At 38.9% G+C, this 23,125-nt stretch overlaps 1 protein-coding gene across 1 annotated transcript in view; it reads left to right on the top strand.

Moving 5' to 3' along the window:
- Positions 1–23,125, top strand: part of LOC114474183 (ryanodine receptor 1-like) — a 183,148-nt gene that overhangs the window by 116,892 nt on the left and 43,131 nt on the right. The window contains 14 exon segments of the mRNA XM_028464287.1: positions 923–1,051; positions 1,128–1,232; positions 4,329–4,410; positions 5,030–6,327; positions 6,401–6,483; positions 8,202–8,397; positions 8,859–8,945; positions 10,508–10,759; positions 11,995–12,125; positions 12,207–12,249; positions 12,338–12,471; positions 13,122–13,182; positions 13,257–13,403; positions 17,724–17,858. Of these exon segments, the coding sequence (XP_028320088.1) occupies positions 923–1,051; positions 1,128–1,232; positions 4,329–4,410; positions 5,030–6,327; positions 6,401–6,483; positions 8,202–8,397; positions 8,859–8,945; positions 10,508–10,759; positions 11,995–12,125; positions 12,207–12,249; positions 12,338–12,471; positions 13,122–13,182; positions 13,257–13,403; positions 17,724–17,858 (2,883 nt within the window).

Genomic DNA, 23,125 nt, shown 5'->3' with positions numbered 1-23,125 from the left:
AGTGTTAATGCTAGGTTAATGTTAATGCTAGGTGGAATACTAATGCTAGGTTAGTGTTAATGCTAGGTGAATACTAATGCTAGGTTAGTGTTAATGCTAGGTGAATACTAATGCTAAGTTAGTGTTAATGCTAGGTGAATACTAATGCTAGGTTAGTGTTAATGCTAGGTGAATACTAATGCTAGGTTAGTGTTAATGCTAGGTGAATACTAATGCTAGGTTAGTGTTAATGCTAGGTGAATACTAATGCTAGGTTAGTGTTAATGCTAGGTGAATACTAATGCTAGGTTAGTGTTAATGCTAGGTGAATACTAATGCTAGGTTAGTGTTAATGCTAGGTTAATGTTAATGCTAGGTGAATACTAATGCTAGGTTAGTGTTAATGCTAGGTGAATACTAATGCTAGGTTAGTGTTAATGCTAGGTGAATACTAATGCTAAGTTAGTGTTAATGCTAGGTGAATACTAATGCTAGGTTAGTGTTAATGCTAGGTGAATACTAATGCTAGGTTAGTGTTAATGCTAGGTGAATACTAATGCTAGGTTAGTGTTAATGCTAGGTGAATACTAATGCTAGGTTAGTGTTAATGCTAGGTGAATACTAATGCTAGGTTAGTGTTACTGCTAGGTGAATACTAATGCTAGGTTAGTGTTAATGCTAGGTGAATACTAATGCTAGGTTAGTGTTAATGCTAGGTGAATACTAATGCTAGGTTAGTGTTAATGCTAGGTGAATACTAATGCTAGGTTAGTGTTAATGCTAGGTGAATACTAATGCTAGGTTTAATGCTTAGTTAGTGCTAATACTAGGTTAATGCTAATGTTAAGTTAATTCTAATGCTATGCTAATACTAGGTTAATGTTAATACTATACTGTGCGTGTGTGTGCGTGTGTGTGCGTGTGTGCGCGTGTGTGCGTACAGGAGTCGATCAGTGACTTTTATTGGTACTACTCGGGGAAGGACATCATTGATGATCCTGGGAAAAGGAATTTCTCCAAAGCGATGACGGTGGCTAAACAGGTGTTCAACAGTCTGACTGAGTACATCCAGGTGAGAGCTCCTCCCACTCTGTTGATCCTCCCACTGCCACCAGTAAAGCACAGCAAACCCCTAACCTGTGTTCCAGGGCCCCTGTACTGGGAACCAGCAGAGTCTGGCTCACAGCAGGCTGTGGGACGCCGTGGTGGGATTCCTTCACGTCTTTGCTCACATGATGATGAAACTGGCTCAGGTGAGAACATCCAAAACTGGTCCTTTATTCCCCACACTTTGCATTTCTAAAAAAGGTAAAGGGGAAGGTCACATGATCAACATTCATTAACATTAGCATTAACAAAGGAAACAACAAAGTTTGCTCTCATTTTATATATTTTTCTATCATTTTGTGTATTTCATTTGTGTGTGTTTTTGGAGTAACTTTGTGTGTTTTAGTGTCATTTGAGGTGTTTTTTTGTGTTGTGTGTTCATGGTGTTATTGTGTATATGTGTATGTTTTTTTTGTAGTCATCTAATTTATTTTTCTATTGTTTTTTGTTGTTCTGCATTTATCTGTCATTTTGGGGGTGTACTATAAATCTAGATTAGCTCTAATCGCGCTAACTTCCAGGATTTAATCAGTGTGTGCTGTACTACTAAACTCACTGGAGCTTAATCACTATGGTAACTAATGCTGAATAGCTAGCCTGGTCGGCAGCAGGTTTTTCTCTGGCTTAGATGTTAGCGAGTCCTAAAGCCCCGCCTCCTGACCAATCAGATCTCTTAGAAGATGACCTGCCCATTTAGAAGTTAGAAGATCCTGGTTGGTGCAGATCTGATAGCTGTGTTTATTAAAGGAGGTTATTAATGATAAATACAATACCAAAGACATCCTTTAGGAAACATAGATTTATATCTGATAAACTGATCTACAGTCAGCTGATGAAGTCTGTGTGTTGATCTGTGTGCACGGACGGGTGAAGTCATTCATACGCTGACATCATCATCAGGAACATACTACAGTAAACAATGTGTTCTCAGCCCAGCGTGTGATAAATAGCGCTGCACTAACACTGTTACTCTTCACTGTCATCATGGATTTATATTTATTATATTTATTTAAGACCATAAACTGTTCCTCCATTCATTGTGAAGACACTCAGTCTACCAGTTCTCTACACTGATTGGTCAGAAGCTGCAATCTCCGCCCCTTTCATGTACACACGCACGTAGCGAGGCTGTAAACACTTGGTTTAAATTAGCGTGTTGTGATCATAGGTGATGACGTTGGTAGTACAGCTGTCTGACAGTTAAAGCCAGCTAACGTAGATTCATATAATCTAGATTAGTAACATAGACCCTTTGTGTATTTTTTTTAATAATTTTGTGTATTTTTGTTTTCATAATGTAATAATAATAATAATAATGGCTTGGATTTATATAGAGTTTTCTTTAAGGAGACTCAAAGCATGTTACAGAAACTATTATTCATTCACACCAGTCACACCGGTGGTGGTAAGCTACAATGTTGCCACAGCTGCCCTAGGGCAGACTGTCAGAGACTGTCAGCCCCTCTGACCACCAACATTCATACTCACTTATATGAGGCAATGTGGGTAAAGTGCCTTGCCCATGGACACAACGACAATGACTCGGTTAGAGCAGGATTTGAACCTCCAACCCTTCGGATACTGGACAACCCACTCTACCACTGAGCCATGGTCGTCCATTATGTGTATTATATTCATATACAGTCATTTTTTCTGTTGTTGGTCTCATATTATGTGTTTTTGTCGTTTTGTGTTCATGCTGATTTTGTAAATGTTCCATCATTTTATGTTTTTGTTGTCGTGTGTTTTTTATTTTTAGTGTGATTTTGTATATTTTTCTCTCATTTTTGGTGTTTTTGTTGATAATTTTAATTGTTTTTGTTGAAAATGTAAATGTTTTTCTCTGATTTTGTGTATTTTTTTGTGTTTATCTTAAATGCTGCACATATTTACCACCTGTCAGTAAAATATTGTTTAAAATGCTTCAAATGTCTAACATTTCTTCTTTACTCATTCCTGCTGCTTTTAGGAAAACCATGTGAGGCCCTCTCATTTAACAAATTATTTTAGATACAAGTGTATCAATAAAGCTTAAGTGTTAGCACACACTGTTCAAAGTATGTTTTTGTAATAAATGTATTTAAAAGTAGGGATGTAACGATTAATCATAAGGCAGTTTAAAAATCGATTCATAGGTATCACGGTTGATATCGTTTTTTTTGAAAAGTACTTTTTTTAACCATCCACAAGTGTTGGCGGCGAGCGAAATCTGCTAATACTTTCTTTCTGGCCTCCTTCTACTCTTAAATATGTTAATAAATGATTCATTACCCCTTTAGCACCGAAAGAATATCTGTAATATTACTTGAATATCTGTAAAAGTCACGTTTTTCTATTAGCTCTGTCTGCTAGCATAGCTTCTCTTCTTCACTGCAAGATATCTGCATGCCAACCGACCACTGTGTTACCAGCGCCCTCTGCTGGTCCAAACAAATATGACGTAAATCAGTGTAATCACGTTTTTTTTTTTTTTTTTTTTAAAGTCCAATTGTTAAGGCACAAAATACATTTTCAGTTGCACTTTTAAAAGAAAAAGAACTATTATGCAGTTTTACATTGTTTATTATAGAACCAGAATTTAAATTAATAGGCTTCTTCTTCATTTGTATTATTCCTTTATTTATTTCATTCAAGATTTATTTTTAGTTAAATTGCATTGTTTTGAATAGTTTATCAAGGAATTCTTTTGACAATGAAAAATAAAAGGAAAATAGTACAGTATTTCTTTTTTTCCCCCCAAAAAATTTGTCTACAGTCCCATTTTGTAAAATAAATCGTGAGAGAATCGTATCGGGAGTTGAGTGAATCGTTACATCCTAATTTAAAACCTAAATGTTTAGCTGAATTTCAGTTTCAGCGTGTAAAGATTTTGTGTATTTCTGATTGTTGCCCTGAACTCTCCTTTTTTAATCACACAATACATTTTGTTTTCTTAAAAATAAATGTTCTTTATTTGAATAATGCAACCCAAGGACCATATGTGGAGTGGAGCGCAGTCTGAGGTAGTATCAATATATATCATAATATATCAATATATCTCATAATATATCAAGTATTCTCATAATATATCATATATATCATAAAATATATATCAGCAATAGATCTACATATCAAGATATCGCATTATATATCATAATATATCAATATATCTCATTATATATATCATAATATATCAATATATCTCATAACATATATCATAATATATATATATATACACGTGTGTGTGTGTGTGTGTGGTTCAGGACTCCAGTCAGATTGGTCTGTTGAAGGAGCTGCTGGACCTGCAGAAGGACATGGTGGTGATGCTTCTGTCTCTGCTAGAAGGTGAGACAATGTTGGAAAAGTAAAACGATGACAAAAACAACAAACAATAGAAACAGGAAGTGCAGTTTGCACTTTTTATACATTAAAAAACCTGGCAAAAATGTAGTTCATTGTTTTTATCATAAACAGTTGGAAAAGGTGTTCTGTAGCTCCGCCTTTTATCCTTTCAGAGCCTTTTCACGTTCTTCTATATTTGTTGTGAAGAAGTCATGAAATCACACGCTGCTAATCATCCTCTGCTCCGTATTTTTGTTGTCTTTTATTCTATTTATGGCGTTATTTTGTATAAAACAAAAGCATTACATTGACAAATAATGTTTTAAAGCTCAGATCAAAACACAAAAAAAGTAGAAATAGAACAAGTGTGGAGAAAACAATGGGTGGGTGTTCTCTGATTATGATATCATCAATCAATCAATCAATCAATCAATCAATCAATCAATCAATCTTTATTTGTATAGCGCCAAATCATAACCAATGGTATCTCAAGGCACTTTACAGTAGAGCAGTCTTAAGGACGGACTCTTCATTTTATGGATACACACATATGCATATATACGTATATACACATACATATGTATCCCACATATGTATCATCATTTCTTCTCTTCTTTTACAGGGAATGTGGTCAACGGCACAATTGCCAGGCAGATGGTGGACATGTTGGTCGAGTCCTCCAGCAACGTGGAGATGATCCTTAAGTTCTTCGACATGTTCCTGAAGCTGAAGGACATCGTGGCGTCGGACGCGTTCAGAGACTACGTGACGGACCCACGAGGGCTGATCTCTAAGAAGGACTTCTCCAAAGCCATGGACAGTCAGAAGCAGTACTCCCCTTCAGAGATCCAGTTCCTCCTCTCCTGCTCCGAGGCCGACGAGAACGAGATGATCAACTTTGAGGAGTTTTCAGATCGTTTCCAGGAGCCGGCCAAAGACATCGGTTTCAACATCGCAGTGCTGCTAACGAACCTCTCCGAGCACGTTCCCCATGATACTCGCCTGCAGAACTTCCTTGAACAGGCGGAGAGCGTGCTGAACTACTTCCGTCCCTTCCTCGGCCGTATCGAGATCATGGGTGCCAGCAGGAGGATCGAGCGTATCTACTTTGAGATCAGTGAGGCCAATCGCAACCAGTGGGAAATGCCACAGGTCAGGGAGTCCAAGCGCCAGTTCATCTTTGATGTGGTTAACGAGGGCGGCGAGAGCGAGAAGATGGAGATGTTTGTGAACTTCTGCGAGGACACCATCTTTGAGATGAACATTGCAGCGTCCATCTCAGAGCCTGAGGGCGAGGGCGTGGAGGAGGAAGACGAAGAGGAGGAGGAGGAACAAGGTGAGTCTGTAGAGGGAGAGGACGGCAACGGAGAGAAACAAACTCCAGAATCAACGTCGGCCTTCGCAGACTTTTTGAAGAGCGTGGTCGATTTCTTCAACATGTTTACTTTCCGTAACCTGAGACGTAAATACCGAAAATTCAGAAAGATGACGATCAAGGAGATGATCATCGGACTGTTCACCTTCGTCTACACTGTCCTGATGGGAATCCTGATGTTTGCCTATGGAATCTGTAACGGCTTCTTCACGCTCATATGGAAAGCTCTGTTTGGTGGAGGTTTGGTCGAAGGTGCGAAGAAGATGACGGTCACAGAGATCTTAGCGAGCATGCCCGATCCAACGCAGGATGAAGTGCACGATGACCTCCCCCCTGTGCCGGGCGTCCGAGAAGTTCAAGATTCAGACGGAGCGGCAGATCTCTTAGACGTCGGCGGAGGCGAGGAGGAGGAAGAGGATGGCGAGGAGAGGGAAGGTGGACGCCTGCCTGGCTTCAATGCTCCCGGCGGACTCGGAGACTTGGGAGAGACGACGACAGAAGAACCTCCGACTCCAGAGGGAACGCCTCTGCTGAAGAGGAAGCTGGTGCGTTGTTTGGTCTGCTTGGTGTTTGTTCCTGTGGAAACTTCTCTATAATTCCAAACTGTTGTTGAAACAGCTGGTCACCACCGTGGGAGGAGAAGGAGAAGAAGAGAAAGTGGAAACTGAGGAAGGAGTCCAGCCAGAGACCGAGAAAGCTGAGTAAGGCTGTGTCTGAATAGTCCCTCCTATCTCCTTTCCTATCCACTTTCCTTAACTCTGTGGATGAAAGCCACAGGGTTAAGGAAAGGTGTTAGGCAGGGACGGTGCTTACAGTTAAGCTCCTGGAGCATTTTATTTAATATTTTAAAATATTTTATTATTAATTTATGTGTGAGCACAGTGGTTCCCACACTTGTAGTGCCCATGGTACACCAAAGGACAAGTATCAATATAAAGCTATTGTGTAAAATAGCTTTTATAACACGTGTTTCACTCATATCATGTACAATATCTGCAAACGGCATAATTATGTACTAATGCAAAAGAAAATGTGGACAAAGACAACTTTAATATATGAAATATTTATTAATGAAATATAACATATATATAGGTTTAGAGTTTGTCTCTGTATTATAAAATGAAGGCTTATGAAGTAGTAAATTTAAAAATAATGATTGGTGAGAGTAGTATGCAAAAAGTGTGGGGTCATAAAATGCCACGGCACAACGTTGGGATCCAACATCCAGCCAGCCATCCATCCATCCATTCATCCAGCCATTCAGCCAGGCCATCCACAGCCAGCCAGCCAGGCAGCCAGCCAGCAGCCAGCCATCCAGCCAGCCAGCCAGCCAGACAGACAGACAGACAGACCGCCAGCCAGGCAGCCAGCCAGCAGGCAGCCAGCCAGCCAGCCAGACGACAGACAGACAGACAGCCAGCCAGCAGCAGCCAGACAGCCAGGAGCCAGCAGACAGACAGACAGACAGCCAGCAAGGCAGACAGCCAGCCAGGCAGCCAGCCAGCCAGCCAGCCAGCCAGGCAGCCAGCCAGCCAGCCAGCCAGCCAGCCAGGCAGCCAGCCAGGCAGCAGCCAGCCAGCCAGCCAGCCAGCCAGCCAGACAGAACAGACAGACAGACAGACCGCCAGCCAGGCAGCCAGCCAGCCAGACAGCCAGGGCAGCCAGCCAGCCAGCCAGACAGACAGCGACAGACAGAGCCAGCCAGGCAGCCAGCCAGAAGCCAGGGCAGCCAGCCAGACAGACAGGACCAGACAGCCAGCAAGGTCAGACAGCCAGCCAGGCAGCCAGCCAGCCACCCAGCCAGCCAGCCAGCCAAGCCAGCCAAGCCACCCAGCCAGCCAGCCAGCCAGCCAGCACAGACAGACAGGACAGACAGACAGACCGCCAGCCAGGCAGCCAGCCAGCCAGACAGCCAGGCAGCAGGCCGCCAGCCAGACAGACAGACAGACAGACAGCCAGCCAGCAGCCAGCAGACAGCCAGGCAGCCAGCCAGACAGACAGACAGACAGCCAGCAAGGCAGACAGCCAGCCAGGCAGCCAGCCAGCCAGCCAGCCAGCCAGCCAGCCAGCCAGCCAGGCAGCCAGCCAGACAGCCAGCCACACAGCCAGGCAGCCAGCCAGCCAGTCAGCCAGCCAGCCAGCCAGACAGCCAGCCACACAGCCAGCCATCCAGCCAGGCAGCCAGCCAGCCAGCCAGACAGCCACCACACAGCCAGCCATGCAGCCAGCCATCCAGCCATACACAGCCATCCAGCCATACAGCCATCCACACATCCATCAGCCAGCCATCCATCCATTGCATCCATACATCCATCCATCCACATCCATACATCCATCCATTCATCCATCCATCCATCATCCATCCATCCATACATCCATCCATCCATCCATCCATCTCCTCATCATTTATTTTCTTCAGCACTGAGAGTGGAGAGAAGCCTGAGAAGGAAGAGAAGGAGGAGAAGAAGGAGCCTGAACCCGAGGTGAAGGAGGAGGAGCCTCCTGTAGAGGAGGAGGAGCAGCCAATGAAGAGCAAAGTGAAGAAGGACAAGAAGACGGCAGAGGAGGGCTTTGAGCTGTGGAACGAACTGGAGGTTCAGAGGAACAAGTTCATGGTGAGCAGATCACCGGATCGTCTTGTTCTGATGTTTATGGAGTAGAGATTCTTCTGGGTGGACAGTAGTGTCTCATCACTTTCACACATTCAACAATGGAACAACATAATCATTACCTGATGTTATCATAGTTAATTAAAGTCATCAGATAAAACAAGGATGTAATCATCATAAATAAAAAGATCATCTTAAATGAAGCTACACTTCAATAGACACAACCTGTCACCAGATAAAACGCTCACCAGTGGAACTAGAACATTGGTTCTTATGATTATGTTCTCCTGGTCCTTTTATCTGATGCAGCAGATAAAAGAACTTCAAACTTTTCCTTTTGCTTCTGTTTCCTTCTCCTTGGATGGTTTCTAGATGATGTTTTTTATTTTAGTGTATTCTTTATAAATTAGTTTAATACTGTATCATTTCAATATTTAACCCCACGTTCCTTCTTCTTCTTCTGGCAGAACTACCTTTCTCGTAACTTCTACAACCTGCGCTTCTTGGCACTGTTCATCTCTTTTGCTCTGAACTTCATCCTGCTCTTCTACAAGGTCTGCACACAAACACACACTTTAGTCAACATGTGTCAAACTTGAGGCCCGGGGTCCAAATATGGAGCAGTTTGATCTCAAGTGGGCCACAGATTTTATGCATGAAAACTAGTAATTATTGCACCTTAATTTGCACTTCTACGTATACATAAAATACACAATATCTGAGAAAGCAACAATATTCAAGCAATAAGTGATAAATATCAGGATCTACACTTTACACTTCCTTTATTTTGAACATTTTATCTGAACAACAAACAAGCAATATTATTAATAATTATAAAAAAAATAATAATAATTTGAAAAAAGATATATATATATATTAAATGAAATTAAATTAAAAATTAAAAAAGGGGTGGGGTGGGGGGGGGCAGGCCATTCAATCATTCCCGATCACGTTTGCGTGAACTTTTCATAGAACCCCAGAAATGAATCACATGTCAAATGAAAATCATCCAACTTCCTTTTTAATTCAAATTTGATTTTTTCCAATTGAACGCGCTTCATAACATCATGTAACAAATTATTATAGGTTGGACCTTTTTTTATTCCAAATTAGTAATATCAGTCTTCTTGATAACACTGAAATAAATTTGATAAGTGTTTTCTGCTCGTTAATAGATTAACAGTTACTTCTCTAGCACAGGGTCAGGATGTTGTAACTGTATTCTACAAATATCAGACATTTTTAGTCCAGTACGTTATGTTAGGACCATTCCAAAAAGTCTTCCTGGCCACACCATCACTGTGTTCACCACACGGAACATTTTGGAAAGCCGTACTTTGGAGAGGTGTGGCCTGTGCAGAACTTTGAACTGGAGCAGTCCATGACGAGCACAGACTGAAGATGAGTGGACGTTGTCTTGATCTACTGAGATGTAGTGATATTTATTCTAATGTCCTGTTGCTAAGGTGACGGAGTGAAGGCATGTATTCTATATCTGACAGAACGTTTCATATTTTAGTAATGGAACCTTTTGAAAATGATAGTATTCATGTCTGAGCTGGAGGGCTGAGGAGGAAAGACGGGAACACTGATCAGACAAAACTACGGATTTGTAAAGATTTAAAAAAATGTGACCAGATTCTTTTTAATTCAGTGAAATCTGTCATGATTTAAGGATTTTGTAGGAATTTATTTATTTTAACAGTTTTAACATTAAAAATGATGGCGACATGAACACCAGGAAATCTGTGAGTCCCTGTAAATATTGTTGAGTTTCATTTACACAAGGATTCATTCCTAATTGGAAGCTCCAAAGGGCCGGTTTTGGTCCCCGGTTCATGAGTTTGACACATGTGCTTTAGAGCAGAAGCAAATAAAAGGATATATCTCAGTTCCTCTAAATTTACAAATCCAGTCTAACTCCACCATATTTAAAGAGGTGCACAATTTTTTGTGCGTATGTCACATTTTTTATTCACAAATTGTCAAAAATCCTGAAATTTTTCATAACAATCCAACAAATTTCCCCTAAAACATGCAAAAATTGGTCACTTAATGAGGAATTTTGAAGTGAAGGAGGTGCCTCAGTGTGAGCCTTCATGGCTTGATGTTTCAGGTCTCTGACAGCCCCCCTGGTGAAGAGGACTTTGAGGGTTCTGGTTTCTTTGAGGGCTCGGGTCTGTTCGAGGGCTCTGGTGCTGAGGAGGACGGGTCGGGCTTGGGTGTTGGAGGAGATGATGATGAAGATAATCCATTGTTCTACTTCATCGAGGAGAGCACGGGCTACATGGAGCCCGCCATGTCCTGCCTCGCCATCGTCCACACCATCATCTCCATCCTCTGCATCATTGGCTACAACTGCCTGAAGGTGTGCTGTGGCCTTTGGCAGCTTTTAGTCTTTAACAATAATAATTGATATGTAATAACTGAACTATTTCCTGATCAGTTCTGGTCAGACTGCCCTAAGCGGGCCAGATTACCATCGTACACCAATAGTACTGATATATCTACTCTAGTAGAACAACTGTCTCTTGATTCAATTTGTACTCAAGTAAAAAGTAGCTCAATTAAGTCAGAATGAGAAAGGATTTTATTTGCCAGGTACAGTTTTAAAACAGTACAAGGGATTTAACTCAGTAGTTCTAGTGAAGGACACACATCAACACGCCACATACAGTATTTAGATGAAAGGTTGGACAGAAACAGGAGGAGAGATGATGGGAAAAGGCAGTTGGAGAAGACAGTGTTAAACTAGGAAAAAACCACCTTAGCAACACGTACTTAAGTAAAAACACAGTCAAGCCTTAAGGAAGAGACACAATCTACCACAACTGGAACATGAATTATTTTACACAAAGGCATCTGTAAAAATAAAAGGTTTGTCAAAATGTACAGTTCTTTTTAAAATAACACCAATGAATTCAATTCAAACTAAAAACATTCTCTTAAGTATAGTTAAATGTATAAACTCTTAAACTGTGAAAATAACTGTTGTGTTTGTAACAACTTTAAAGTTAAACAAGACGGAGGCGGAGCTTTCACAGCTGGTTACACACACAGCACATATCACTGCAGAGGACATAAAGAGATCTGATTGGCTATGCATTATGTTTAATCTGATTGAACAGCTATATTCTGATACATTTGATTGTTGTTTGGTCATTTCATTTTTTGAGTTTCACAACATCTGTTGTTCATTTTAAAACAAGAAATAATAATGTGTAGCAATGTAATGAATTACTTCTTTTAAAACATACTTAAGTACAAGTAAAATGACTGATTTTGAAATATACTCAAAAAAGTACAAGTACTCATAAAAGCAACTCAATTACAGTCACGTGAGTTCATGTAATTCATTATGTTCACTTCTGCTGATCACATTGACCAAGGTCTCTGTCTGAGGAGACTCTGCTATGTTATGACTACTGCTATCAGCCACATATATAACACTGAGAACACTCAACAACTTGTTAAGCTCCAAAACCCTTTGACCAAATAAACTGTGTCCACATCTGACCAGCAACCCTAAAGTTTGCCTCCGTCTCATTCTTTCAAACCGCCCCAACAATAATAATAATAATGAACATCTGCTTCCTCCTCCAGGTTCCTCTGGTTATCTTTAAGAGAGAGAAGGAGCTGGCCAGGAAACTGGAGTTTGATGGTCTTTACGTCACTGAACAGCCAGAGGACGATGACATCAAAGGCCAGTGGGACCGACTGGTTCTTAACACCCCGTAAGAACGTTTCCACTCCGTCAGACACACATGATCAGAAAGACCACACTTATCTATGTCTCTGATCTTTCTTCAACGCAGATCTTTCCCAAACAATTACTGGGACAAATTTGTGAAAAGAAAGGTGGGTTTGTCGGAACACCAGCTTCCTTTTCTTTCAACTGAGAAGATATGTCCGAGTTTGAATCTGAGCTGTGGCGTGTGCTCTCCAGGTTCTGGATAAATATGGAGACATCTACGGCAGAGAGAGGATTGCAGAGCTGCTCGGTATGGATTTGGCGTCTCTGGACGTCAGCAACATGACACACGAGAAGAAGCCAGAACCGGACACTTCCATGTTCAGCTGGTACGTACGTACGCTTTACTTACATCGTGTTTTTAACTCCCAACATCATATGTTGTATTACATCTTATTGTACGAAGAACTTCATGGAAGTATCCAGGTGATGAGGACACCAGGCAGGTGGTCTTCTGTTCATCCCAAGAAAAACCATCCTCTGCAGACAATTCCAAAGAAATTAAAAACTCATCAGAGGCTTAACAAACAAACACCCACAACAATCCAAGAAAAATAATACAAAATCATAAGGAAAAAAACACTATGGCAGACATGGGCAACACACACACACACACACACACACACACACACACACACACACACCACACACACACACACACACAAACACACACAAACACACACAAACACACAAACACACACAAACACACACAAAATGACTGAAAACATACAGTAAAAACCCAATAGGACAATATTAAACATAAGGAAAACAAAAAAATACACAAAATGACATAAAATTTTACCAAAACACACAAAATGATCTAAATACAAACAAACCATAAGATGACACAAAATAAACAAAAGATCTCTAAAATAAACAAAATGACAGAAAAATACCCAAAAGGACAATAAAAAGACAAATGTAATAACGATGACAATAATAACAGTCACATGACCAGTAACGAAGTCTGTCTCTGTAGGATTTCAACCATCGACATCAAATACCAGATCTGGAAGTTTGGCGTAGTTTTCACTGACAACGTGAGTTCAGGAAACACTTCCTGTGTGAGGTCCACGTTGAGGTTCTGGTTAATAATGATAATGTCCCCCCACAGACCTTCCTCTACCTGGTCTGGTACATGCTAATGTCTCTGCTCGGACACTACAACAACTTCTTCTTCGCCGCTCATCTCCTGGACATCGCCATGGGCGTCAAAACGCTGCGCACCATCCTGTCCTCCGTCACACACAACGGCAAACAGGTGACATTATGATAATCAATTACAATTATTTTAATTATGATGTGTTTCTGTTGTAACCGTAATTTAATTGTAATTGCGTTCAGATAATTGTCTTTGTAATTGTATATGTTATGGAAATTCTATAAAAACTGTCATTACAATGTAATTAAATGCAAAGCTGTGAAACCAATGTTTCAGGTCAACGTTTCCCACTCGTTGTCACTTTTCTCGAGGATTTATTGAGAACATGATTGTAAAAAAATAATCATTGTCATTACATCTTAATTGTAATTGGAAAAATATTGGTCACCATTGTCATAATTGAGTTGCAATTGAACACAGATAATTGAAGACGTAATTGTAATTGGAAAATGTAACTGACCCTAACGACCCATATTACAGTTCTTTGTCTTACACATACATATTATATTATTATTATTATTATTATTATTATTATTATTATTATTAATAAAATATGTTTCAGATCTAGTTTTATAATTTATTATCAATAATGTTATTAATAATAATGATAATAATCTAGGGGTGTACTGAGAGAAAATATTAACTCTAATACATTCATTGATTAGGAATCCTAACAAGATAATCAATAGATGAGAAACTAATTAGGTGATAGATAATATTTTACAGCTGATTATAGACATGGGTCAAACTGAGCCGCGCCCAACCTCAGACTGTTGGCACGAAGCAAGATGGCGCCTCTGCTCGGCTCCTATGTCGGCTCTTGTTGAGTGTTTTTTGCAATTTATGTGGTCATATCAGCCCGACTATCAAATGGATTTGTTTCTGGAGTTATGATCGTGGCTCTCTTTCACATAAAGGAGTCTATGGAGTCCCTATATAGTTAGTGGGACAGGTACAAACAAACTTTTCCTCCCCCCTTTGTTTGCCCGCGGGACTCACCTGAGTACGTGTTGCTGTCTCGAACTCCTGGCAAAAAGAGGAGGCAGAGGAAACGAGGCTGTCGGTCCGGCGTCCAAGTTAGACGCAGGTGGGCTCCACGCGCCGCGCTCTCCTCCCGTGTCATCTCCTCCGGTTCCCTGGAGCCAGTGCAACGTTGGAATTGTGATCGTTGGGATACATCGCCTCCATATCTTTCCGTGTTTACACCGGTCAACAACCACCTGACTTCCCGTCACAGATGGAGAGCACATGACCGTGTTGCGTGCCTTCGACCAATCCCGCTGTGTCCAGCTCGTACAGCTCCAGCTGACGCAAAGTCCGTGACGTCACCCTTGATTCTGCTTGGCCTATTGAATGCTCGTTCTATTGCGAACAAATCTTTCTCCTTGAATGAACTGTTTACCATGAAAAACATGGATTTTATGGTCATCACGGAGACATGGCAGAGAGAGGAGGAGTTTATTCATCTAAATGAACTCTGTCCTGACGGCTGCTCAGTTGTTGGGAAGCCCCGCCCCTCTCGTCGCGGAGGAGGTCTTGCTATGGTTTACAGGGACACTTTCACCTGTAAAGTGATGAATACTCAAGTCTTCCCTTCCTTTGAATCACAAATGTTTAAAGTTGGTTGGCCCCGCCCATTTTATTGTATGCTGGTTTATCGTCCCCCTGGACCTGCTGCTGCCTTTTTAAAGGATTTTAGTGATTTTTTATCTTCAATAATCAAGTTGGAAAATGTTTTAAAACTTGGAGATTTTAATATTCATGTTGACGACAGCACATCCTGCCCAGCAGTGGAACTTTTAACAATGATTGAAACTTTTAATTTTGAGCAACACGTCTTTGGCCCTACTCATCAAAAGGGTCACACGTTAGACCTTGTTTTTTCACTTGGTCTTAATGTTGCCAACCTTTGTATAGAGGATGTCCATATGAGTGACCATTACTGTGTTTTATTTGATTTAATCTCCAGTCCTGAGCCTGTCCTTTCTGAGCTTAGGTCACAGAGGTGGATCATCACAGAGAACACAACAGCAACATTTTCTGCTATGTTTAACTCTGAACTGTTCTTGCAATGTAATGATGTAGACAGTCTCATCCACAGCTTTAATAGCCATTGTGAGTTCATTATGGATCTGGTTGCACCTGTTAAATCCAACCTGGTGACTCGCAAAGCACCGAGTCCCTGGATTAGTGATGGTATTCGTGTTTGAAGAGACTATGTCGAAAAACTGAGCGTCTGTGAAAGTCTTCCAAACTTGAGGTTCATAGGTTGCATCTGAGGGAACTTATGTCTTCTTTAAACGAAATTATAAAAAATGCCAGATCTGACTACTTTCGTCAGCTGATCACTTTGAACAAGAAAAAACCTCAAGTATTGTTTGATACCATCAACTCTATTGTATGTCCTGCTGCTCCTCTTACACCTGTGTTCTGTAAAGCTGACAGCAATGATTTCCTAAACTATTTTATCGATAAACTCCAGGATATCAATGATAATCTTCCTCTGCTCTCGTTCTGCACACCTGGTGCTGTTGAGCTTGTTTCCCACGAGTGGTCCTCTTTTAGCCTTGTAACACAGGCCGATGTCTCATCTATGGTAACCAAAATGAAGCCCTCTTTCTGTGTGTCTGATGTTCTGCCCTGTAGATTTTTTGTAAAAGTCTTTGATGTCATTGGCCCCTGGGTTACCGATCTGATCAACCTTTCCCTGTCAACTGGTGTTTTCCCAGTTCTTTCAAACACGCAACTGTAGAACCACTTCTCAAAAAGCCCAATCTGGACCCAGCAGATTTAAAAAACTTCAGGCCCATTTCTAAACTTCCGTTTTTGTCCAAAGTGTTGGAGAAGGTGGGTCTCTGATCAGTTGGTACCCTTCTTGGAGAAACACAAAATTTTCGACACTTTTCAGTCCGGTTTCCGTAAGAATCACTCCACGGAAACCGCCCTGCTTAAAGTGTCCAGTGATATTATGATGTCCGCGGACTCTGGAAAATGTGCTGTTCTTGTGTTGTTAGATCTCTCGTCAGCATTTGACACTGTGAATCATCAAACCATGTTGACAAGACTGCGTGACCTGGTTGGAATGTCTGGACCAGTCTTGGAGTGGTTCTCCTCGTATTTGTCGGGGAGGAGTTTTAGTGTCTATGCAAATGGGTTCCTGTCTGACCCTGCTGATTTGCTGTGTGGGGTTCCCCAGGGCTCTGTTTTGGGCCCGATTTTGTTTTTACTTTATATCCTTCCATTAGGGAAAATTATCCAGACCTTTGATGATGTTTCCTACCATGTTTGCGGATGATATTCAGCTTTGCTGCTCTTTTAAGCCCTCTGAGATCCAGAAATTAAGCTCTCTGCTGAAATGTCTTGCGCAAGTTAAACAATGGCTCGGTGCAAATTCCCTACAACTAAACCCAGACAAAACGGAGGTACTGGTGTTTGCCCCTGATGACGCTATGCCAGGGATTCACCAGTATTTGGGCGACCTGAGTTTGTCTGTTAAACAAGCCTTAGAAATCTTGGACAAAGCAATGTCATTAGAGCACCACTCTAAACTGCTGACAAGGAACTGTTTTTACCAACTGAGGAAAATCTCTAAACTACGTTCACTTGTGTCCAGAGATGATCTTGAGATGATTATCCACGCCTTTGTGTCTTCCCGTTTAGACTATTGTAACAGCTTATTTTCCTGTCTAAACAAAAAGGCGCTGTCTCGTCTTCAGCAGGTACAAAACTCTGCGGCGAGGTTACTGACTCGCACAAACAGAAGGGCCCATATTACTCCCATTCTAAAAGCCCTTCATTGGCTCCCAGTCACTTTTCGTTTCAGTTTTAAAATTCTGGTGCTGACCTTCAGAGCCTTGCATGGTCAGGCTCCCTCCTACATTAGAGACTTGTTGTGTCCTTATACCCCCTCCCGGAGGCTGAGGTCCCAGGATCAGAACCTGCTCATGGTCCCCCGTACCCGTTACAAGACCAGAGGAGATCGCTCCTTCCAGGCGGTCGCGCCAACGCTCTGGAACGATCTTCCGTTTTCCTTGCGTTTGCTTGATTCCGTTGATGTTTTAAGAGCCAACTGAAAACCTATTTGTTTCAGAAAGCATTTAAAATTCCAGTGATAAAGGGTTGTTTTATGACCATCATATTCTTGTGACAGTAACTGTAATTTGTATTGTATTGTATGCACTGTATGTATTGTGAAGCACTTTGTGACTCCTGTCTGTAAAAGGTGCTATATAAATAAATATTACTTACTTACTTACTAACACAAGAGGACAGATATATTATGTAGTTTAGTAATTGAGAACGTAATTGTAATTGACTTTCTGGGAAAAAAAAGCATAATTGTAATTGAGTTGTAATTGAACAAGGATAATTGAAGATGTAATTGTAATGGAAGATTGAACCCAACCCTGGTTCCCATAGCTGATGATGACGGTGGGTCTGCTGGCCGTGGTGGTCTACCTCTACACCGTGGTCGCCTTCAACTTCTTCCGCAAGTTTTACAACAAGAGTGAAGACGAGGACGAGCCTGACATGAAGTGCGATGACATGATGACGGTGAGTAGGGGGCGTGGCTCGGCGGGGGTCGCTTTAAAGTGACAGTAACACGTCTGTACTGACCCCCCCCCCACAGTGCTACCTGTTCCACATGTACGTGGGCGTCCGCGCCGGTGGAGGCATCGGGGACGAGATCGAGGATCCGGCCGGGGGACGAATACGAGCTGTATCGAGTTGTCTTTGACATCACCTTCTTCTCCTTCGTCATCGTCATCCTGCTGGCCATCATCCAGGGTAGGCTGTGCTGGGGGGGGGGAAGCTACAGACAAGTCCACACAGGACGTGATATGTGGTCGCTAAGAATGAAATCACATGACTCTTTGACTCACAAAGATCAGCTGTTTGTGAGATGAATAAAGCATAATTATGAGGTTTATGTGAATAATACAGAAATGTTATCGTTGTTAAGGCGTAAACACACAAACCAATTCTAGAGCCATTTCACAAAAACACACAATATGCCAAAATACTCAAAAAGCACAGACACTAGAAACACACAAAATGGCACCAAAAACGCATAATGTTAAAAACAATAAACAATATAAAAACTACGAAAATACAAACAATTCAATTAAAGCTCAATGAAATATCAGTTGTTATGTAATTAGAGTAATTTGAGGTAATTGGCATGGTTAGGGTTAATTTTTTTAAATCATTTAAAATAAAAGTAACAACACAGCATTTATTTCTGAATATTTCCTTCGTCTCTTTTAGGTTTGATCATTGACGCCTTTGGAGAACTCAGAGATCAGCAGGAGCAGGTCAGAGAGGACATGGAGGTAAGAACATCACCTGCACTCTGATTGGTCGTCATCCATCCTCCTGATTGGTCGTCATCCATCCTCCTGATCCGATCGTCTAATCCGATCCGTCTGTTTCAGACCAAATGTTTCATCTGCGGGATCGGCAGCGACTACTTGACACGACGCCGCACGGCTTTGAGACTCACACTTTAGAGGAACATAATTTAGCAAACTACATGTGAGTCACTCCTCAGGCTGCAGATCGAGGCGTCTGTAAATGTGCCTGAACAGAATGTTATTTTATACTTTTTAAATTCTTGGTTTTTGTGTGTGTGTGTGTGTGTGTGTGTGTGTGTGTGTGTGTGTGTGTGTGTGTGTGTGTGTGTGTGTGTGTGTGTGGCAATATATAGCTACAGTTTTATTTAAAGCGTGTTTTTGCACTAAATCTGTTACAGATAATAAAAAAATACAAAAATGACAAAAACATTTTACAAAATAATTTTTGAAAAATATGCAAAAGTCTTCATTAAAACACAAATCAACTAGTTTCTAGTTTTGTTCATGTTTTCATCATTTGTTGACTATGAACTATTTGTGAATCATATTTAGGCTCAATGACCTATAAATGGGAATCATTAATAAAATTAAAAATAAGTGAGAGCATATTTACTGTTACTATATATTTAGTTTCTTTTTTATGCATTTAAACCTATTTTGAACTAAAAGAAATGCAGTTGGTCAGAATATTTAGGGTCATTGACTCATTTATTCTTTGTTTCTTCACCAGGTTCTTCCTCATGTATCTGATCAACAAAGATGAAACGGAGCACACAGGACAGGTATTATTACAGTTATTACAGTTATTACAGTTACTACAGTTATTACAGTTATTATTACAGTTATTACAGTTATTACAGTTATTATTACAGTTATTACAGTTATTACAGTTACTACAGTTATTACAGTTATTATTACAGTTATTACAGTTATTACAGTTATTACATGTATTACAGTTATTACAGTTACTACAGTTATTACAGTTATTATTACAGTTATTACAGTTATTACAGTTATTATTACAGTTATTACAGTTATTACAGTTACTACAGTTATTACAGTTATTATTACAGTTATTACAGTTATTATTACAGTTATTACAGTTATTACTACAGTTATTAGATTTACTAGTTATTACATTCACTACAGTTATTACAGTTATTGCTATCATTACAGTTATGACAGTTACTACAGTTATTACTATTATTACATTTACTACATTCACTACAGTTATTACAGTTACTACAGTTATACAGTTACTTACAGTTATTACAGTTATTACAGTTACTACAGTTACTACAGTTATTACAGTTATTACAGTTACTGCAGTTACTACAGTTACTACAGTTATTACAGTTACTACAGTTACTACAGTTACTACAGTTATTACAGTTATTACAGTTAATACATTTACTACAGTTACTACAGTGATTACAGTTATTACTGTTAATACATTTACTACAGTTACTACAGTTATTACAGTTATTACTAATAATACAGTTATTACAGTTATTACAATTATTACAATTATTACAGTTATTACAGTTATTACAGTTACTACAGTTATTACAGTTACTACAGTTACTACAGTTATTACAGTTATTACTACAGTTATTACATTTATTACAGTTATTACAGTTATTACAGTTACTACAGTTACTACAGTTATTACAGTTACTACAGTTACTACCGTTACTACAGTTATTACAGTTATTACAGTTACTACAGTTATTACAGTTACTACAGTTATTACAGTTATTACAGTTACTACAGTTACTACAGTTACTACAGTTATTACAGTTATTACAGTTACTACAGTTACTACAGTTATTACAGTTACTACAGTTATTACAGTTACTACAGTTATTACAGTTATTACTACAGTTATTACATTTATTACAGTTATTACAGTTATTACAGTTACTACAGTTACTACAGTTACTACAGTTATTACAGTTACTACAGTTATTACAGTTATTACTACAGTTATTACATTTATTACAGTTATTACAGTTATTACAGTTACTACAGTTACTACAGTTATTACAGTTACTACAGTTACTACAGTTATTACAGTTACTACAGTTACTACATTTATTACAGTTATTACAGTTACTACAGTTATTACAGTTACTACAGTTACTACAGTTATTACAGTTATTACAGTTACTACAGTTATTACAGTTATTACAGTTACTACAGTTACTACAGTTATTACAGTTATTACAGTTACTACAGTTACTACAGTTATTACAGTTATTACAGTTACTACAGTTATTACAGTTATTATTACAGTTATTACAGTTATTACAGTTACTACAGTTACTACAGTTATTACAGTTATTACAGTTACTACAGTTACTACAGTTACTACAGTTATTACAGTTACTACAGTTACTACAGTTATTACAGTTACTACAGTTACTACAGTTATTACAGTTATTACAGTTACTACAGTTATTACAGTTACTACAGTTACTACAGTTACTACAGTTATTACAGTTATTACTACAGTTATTACATTTATTACAGTTATTACAGTTACTACAGTTACTACAGTTACTACAGTTATTACAGTTATTACAGTTACTACAGTTACTACAGTTACTACAGTTATTACAGTTATTACAGTTATTACAGTTACTACAGTTATTACAGTTACTACAGTTACTACAGTTATTACAGTTATTACAGTTACTACAGTTATTACAGTTATTACAGTTACTACAGTTATTACAGTTACTACAGTTACTACAGTTATTACAGTTACTGCAGTTACCACAGTTACTACAGTTATTACAGTTACTACAGTTACTACAGTTATTACAGTTACTACAGTTATTACAGTATTACAGTTACTACAGTTATTACAGTTATTACAGTTACTACAATTACTACAGTTATTACAGTTACTACAGTTACTACAGTTATTACAGGTATTACAGTTACTACAGTTATTACAGTTATTACAGTTATTATTACAGTTATTACAGTTACTACAGTTATTACAGTTATTATTACAGTTATTACAGTTACTACAGTTATTACAGTTACTACAGTTACTACAGTTATTACAGTTACTACAGTTACTACAGTTACTACAGTTATTACAGTTATTACAATTATTACAATTATTACAGTTATTACAGTTATTACAGTTACTACAGTTATTACAGTTACTACAGTTATTACAGTTATTACTACAGTTATTACATTTATTACAGTTATTACAGTTACTACAGTTACTACAGTTATTACAGTTACTACAGTTACTACAGTTATTACAGTTATTACAGTTATTACAGTTACTACAGTTATTACAGTTATTACAGTTACTACAGTTATTACAGTTACTACAGTTACTACAGTTATTACAGTTATTACAGTTACTACAGTTATTACAGTTACTACAGTTACTACAGTTATTACAGTTACTACAGTTATTACAGTTACTACAGTTACTACAGTTATTACAGTTACTACAGTTACTACAGTTATTACAGTTATTACAGTTACTACAGTTACTACAGTTATTACAGTTATTACTACAGTTATTACATTTATTACAGTTATTACAGTTATTACAGTTACTACAGTTACTACAGTTATTACAGTTACTACAGTTATTACAGTTACTACAGTTATTACAGTTATTACAGTTATTACAGTTACTACAGTTACTACAGTTACTACAGTTATTACAGTTACTACAGTTATTACAGTTACTGCAGTTACTACAGTTACTACAGTTACTACAGTTATTACAGTTACTACAGTTACTACAGTTACTACAGTTACTACAGTTATTACAGTTACTACAGTTATTACAGTTATTACAGTTACTACAGTTACTACAGTTATTACAGTTATTACAGTTACTACAGTTATTACAGTTACGTTATAGGTTATTATTGAAGGTTTTTTCCTTTTCTTTAAAGAGATTCTCCACTGTTTCTACCAATGTAGAATAGCATTGAAATGTACTTATTAGTAGATCTATACCTAACAAAACATCATACATCATATTTGTTTTTTTACATTTTAAAAATATGACTACTTTACATGTGATTGATGATGTCACACGGCCCCACTGCCTGTAAACATCCCATTGTTTTCTATTGGAGTGAAACATTCAGCCTGATTTTTACATCATTTAGTAGATTTTTCAGTCAAAATTATATTTTGTGCTGCTTTTGGTCTAAATGATCAGGAAAAGTTAAAGATAATATAAACCTCTTTTGTTTACAGAAAAAGGATAAAAACAGAAAATTATCTATGACATTTCCAACTCTGTGATTTGGTAGTAGACAATGAAGCAGAGAAGAAGAGCTCTCCTAGAGGACCTTTACTCTCCCTTACAAAGTGCACTGACACGCTCTGGTGGCTGAAGTTGACGAGTGAACTGTTGAAGATTCACAAACCCTGAGGATAGAATTCCTTTTGAGTGAGAAACCTTTAACAGTCCAT

This window comes from Gouania willdenowi, chromosome 13 (genome assembly GCF_900634775.1).
Source record: "Gouania willdenowi chromosome 13, fGouWil2.1, whole genome shotgun sequence".
In the NCBI taxonomy this organism is placed as follows: domain Eukaryota; kingdom Metazoa; phylum Chordata; class Actinopteri; order Blenniiformes; family Gobiesocidae; genus Gouania; species Gouania willdenowi.
The sequence above is the reverse complement of the archived record's forward strand: the minus strand, read 5'-3'. Positions and strand labels throughout refer to the sequence as shown.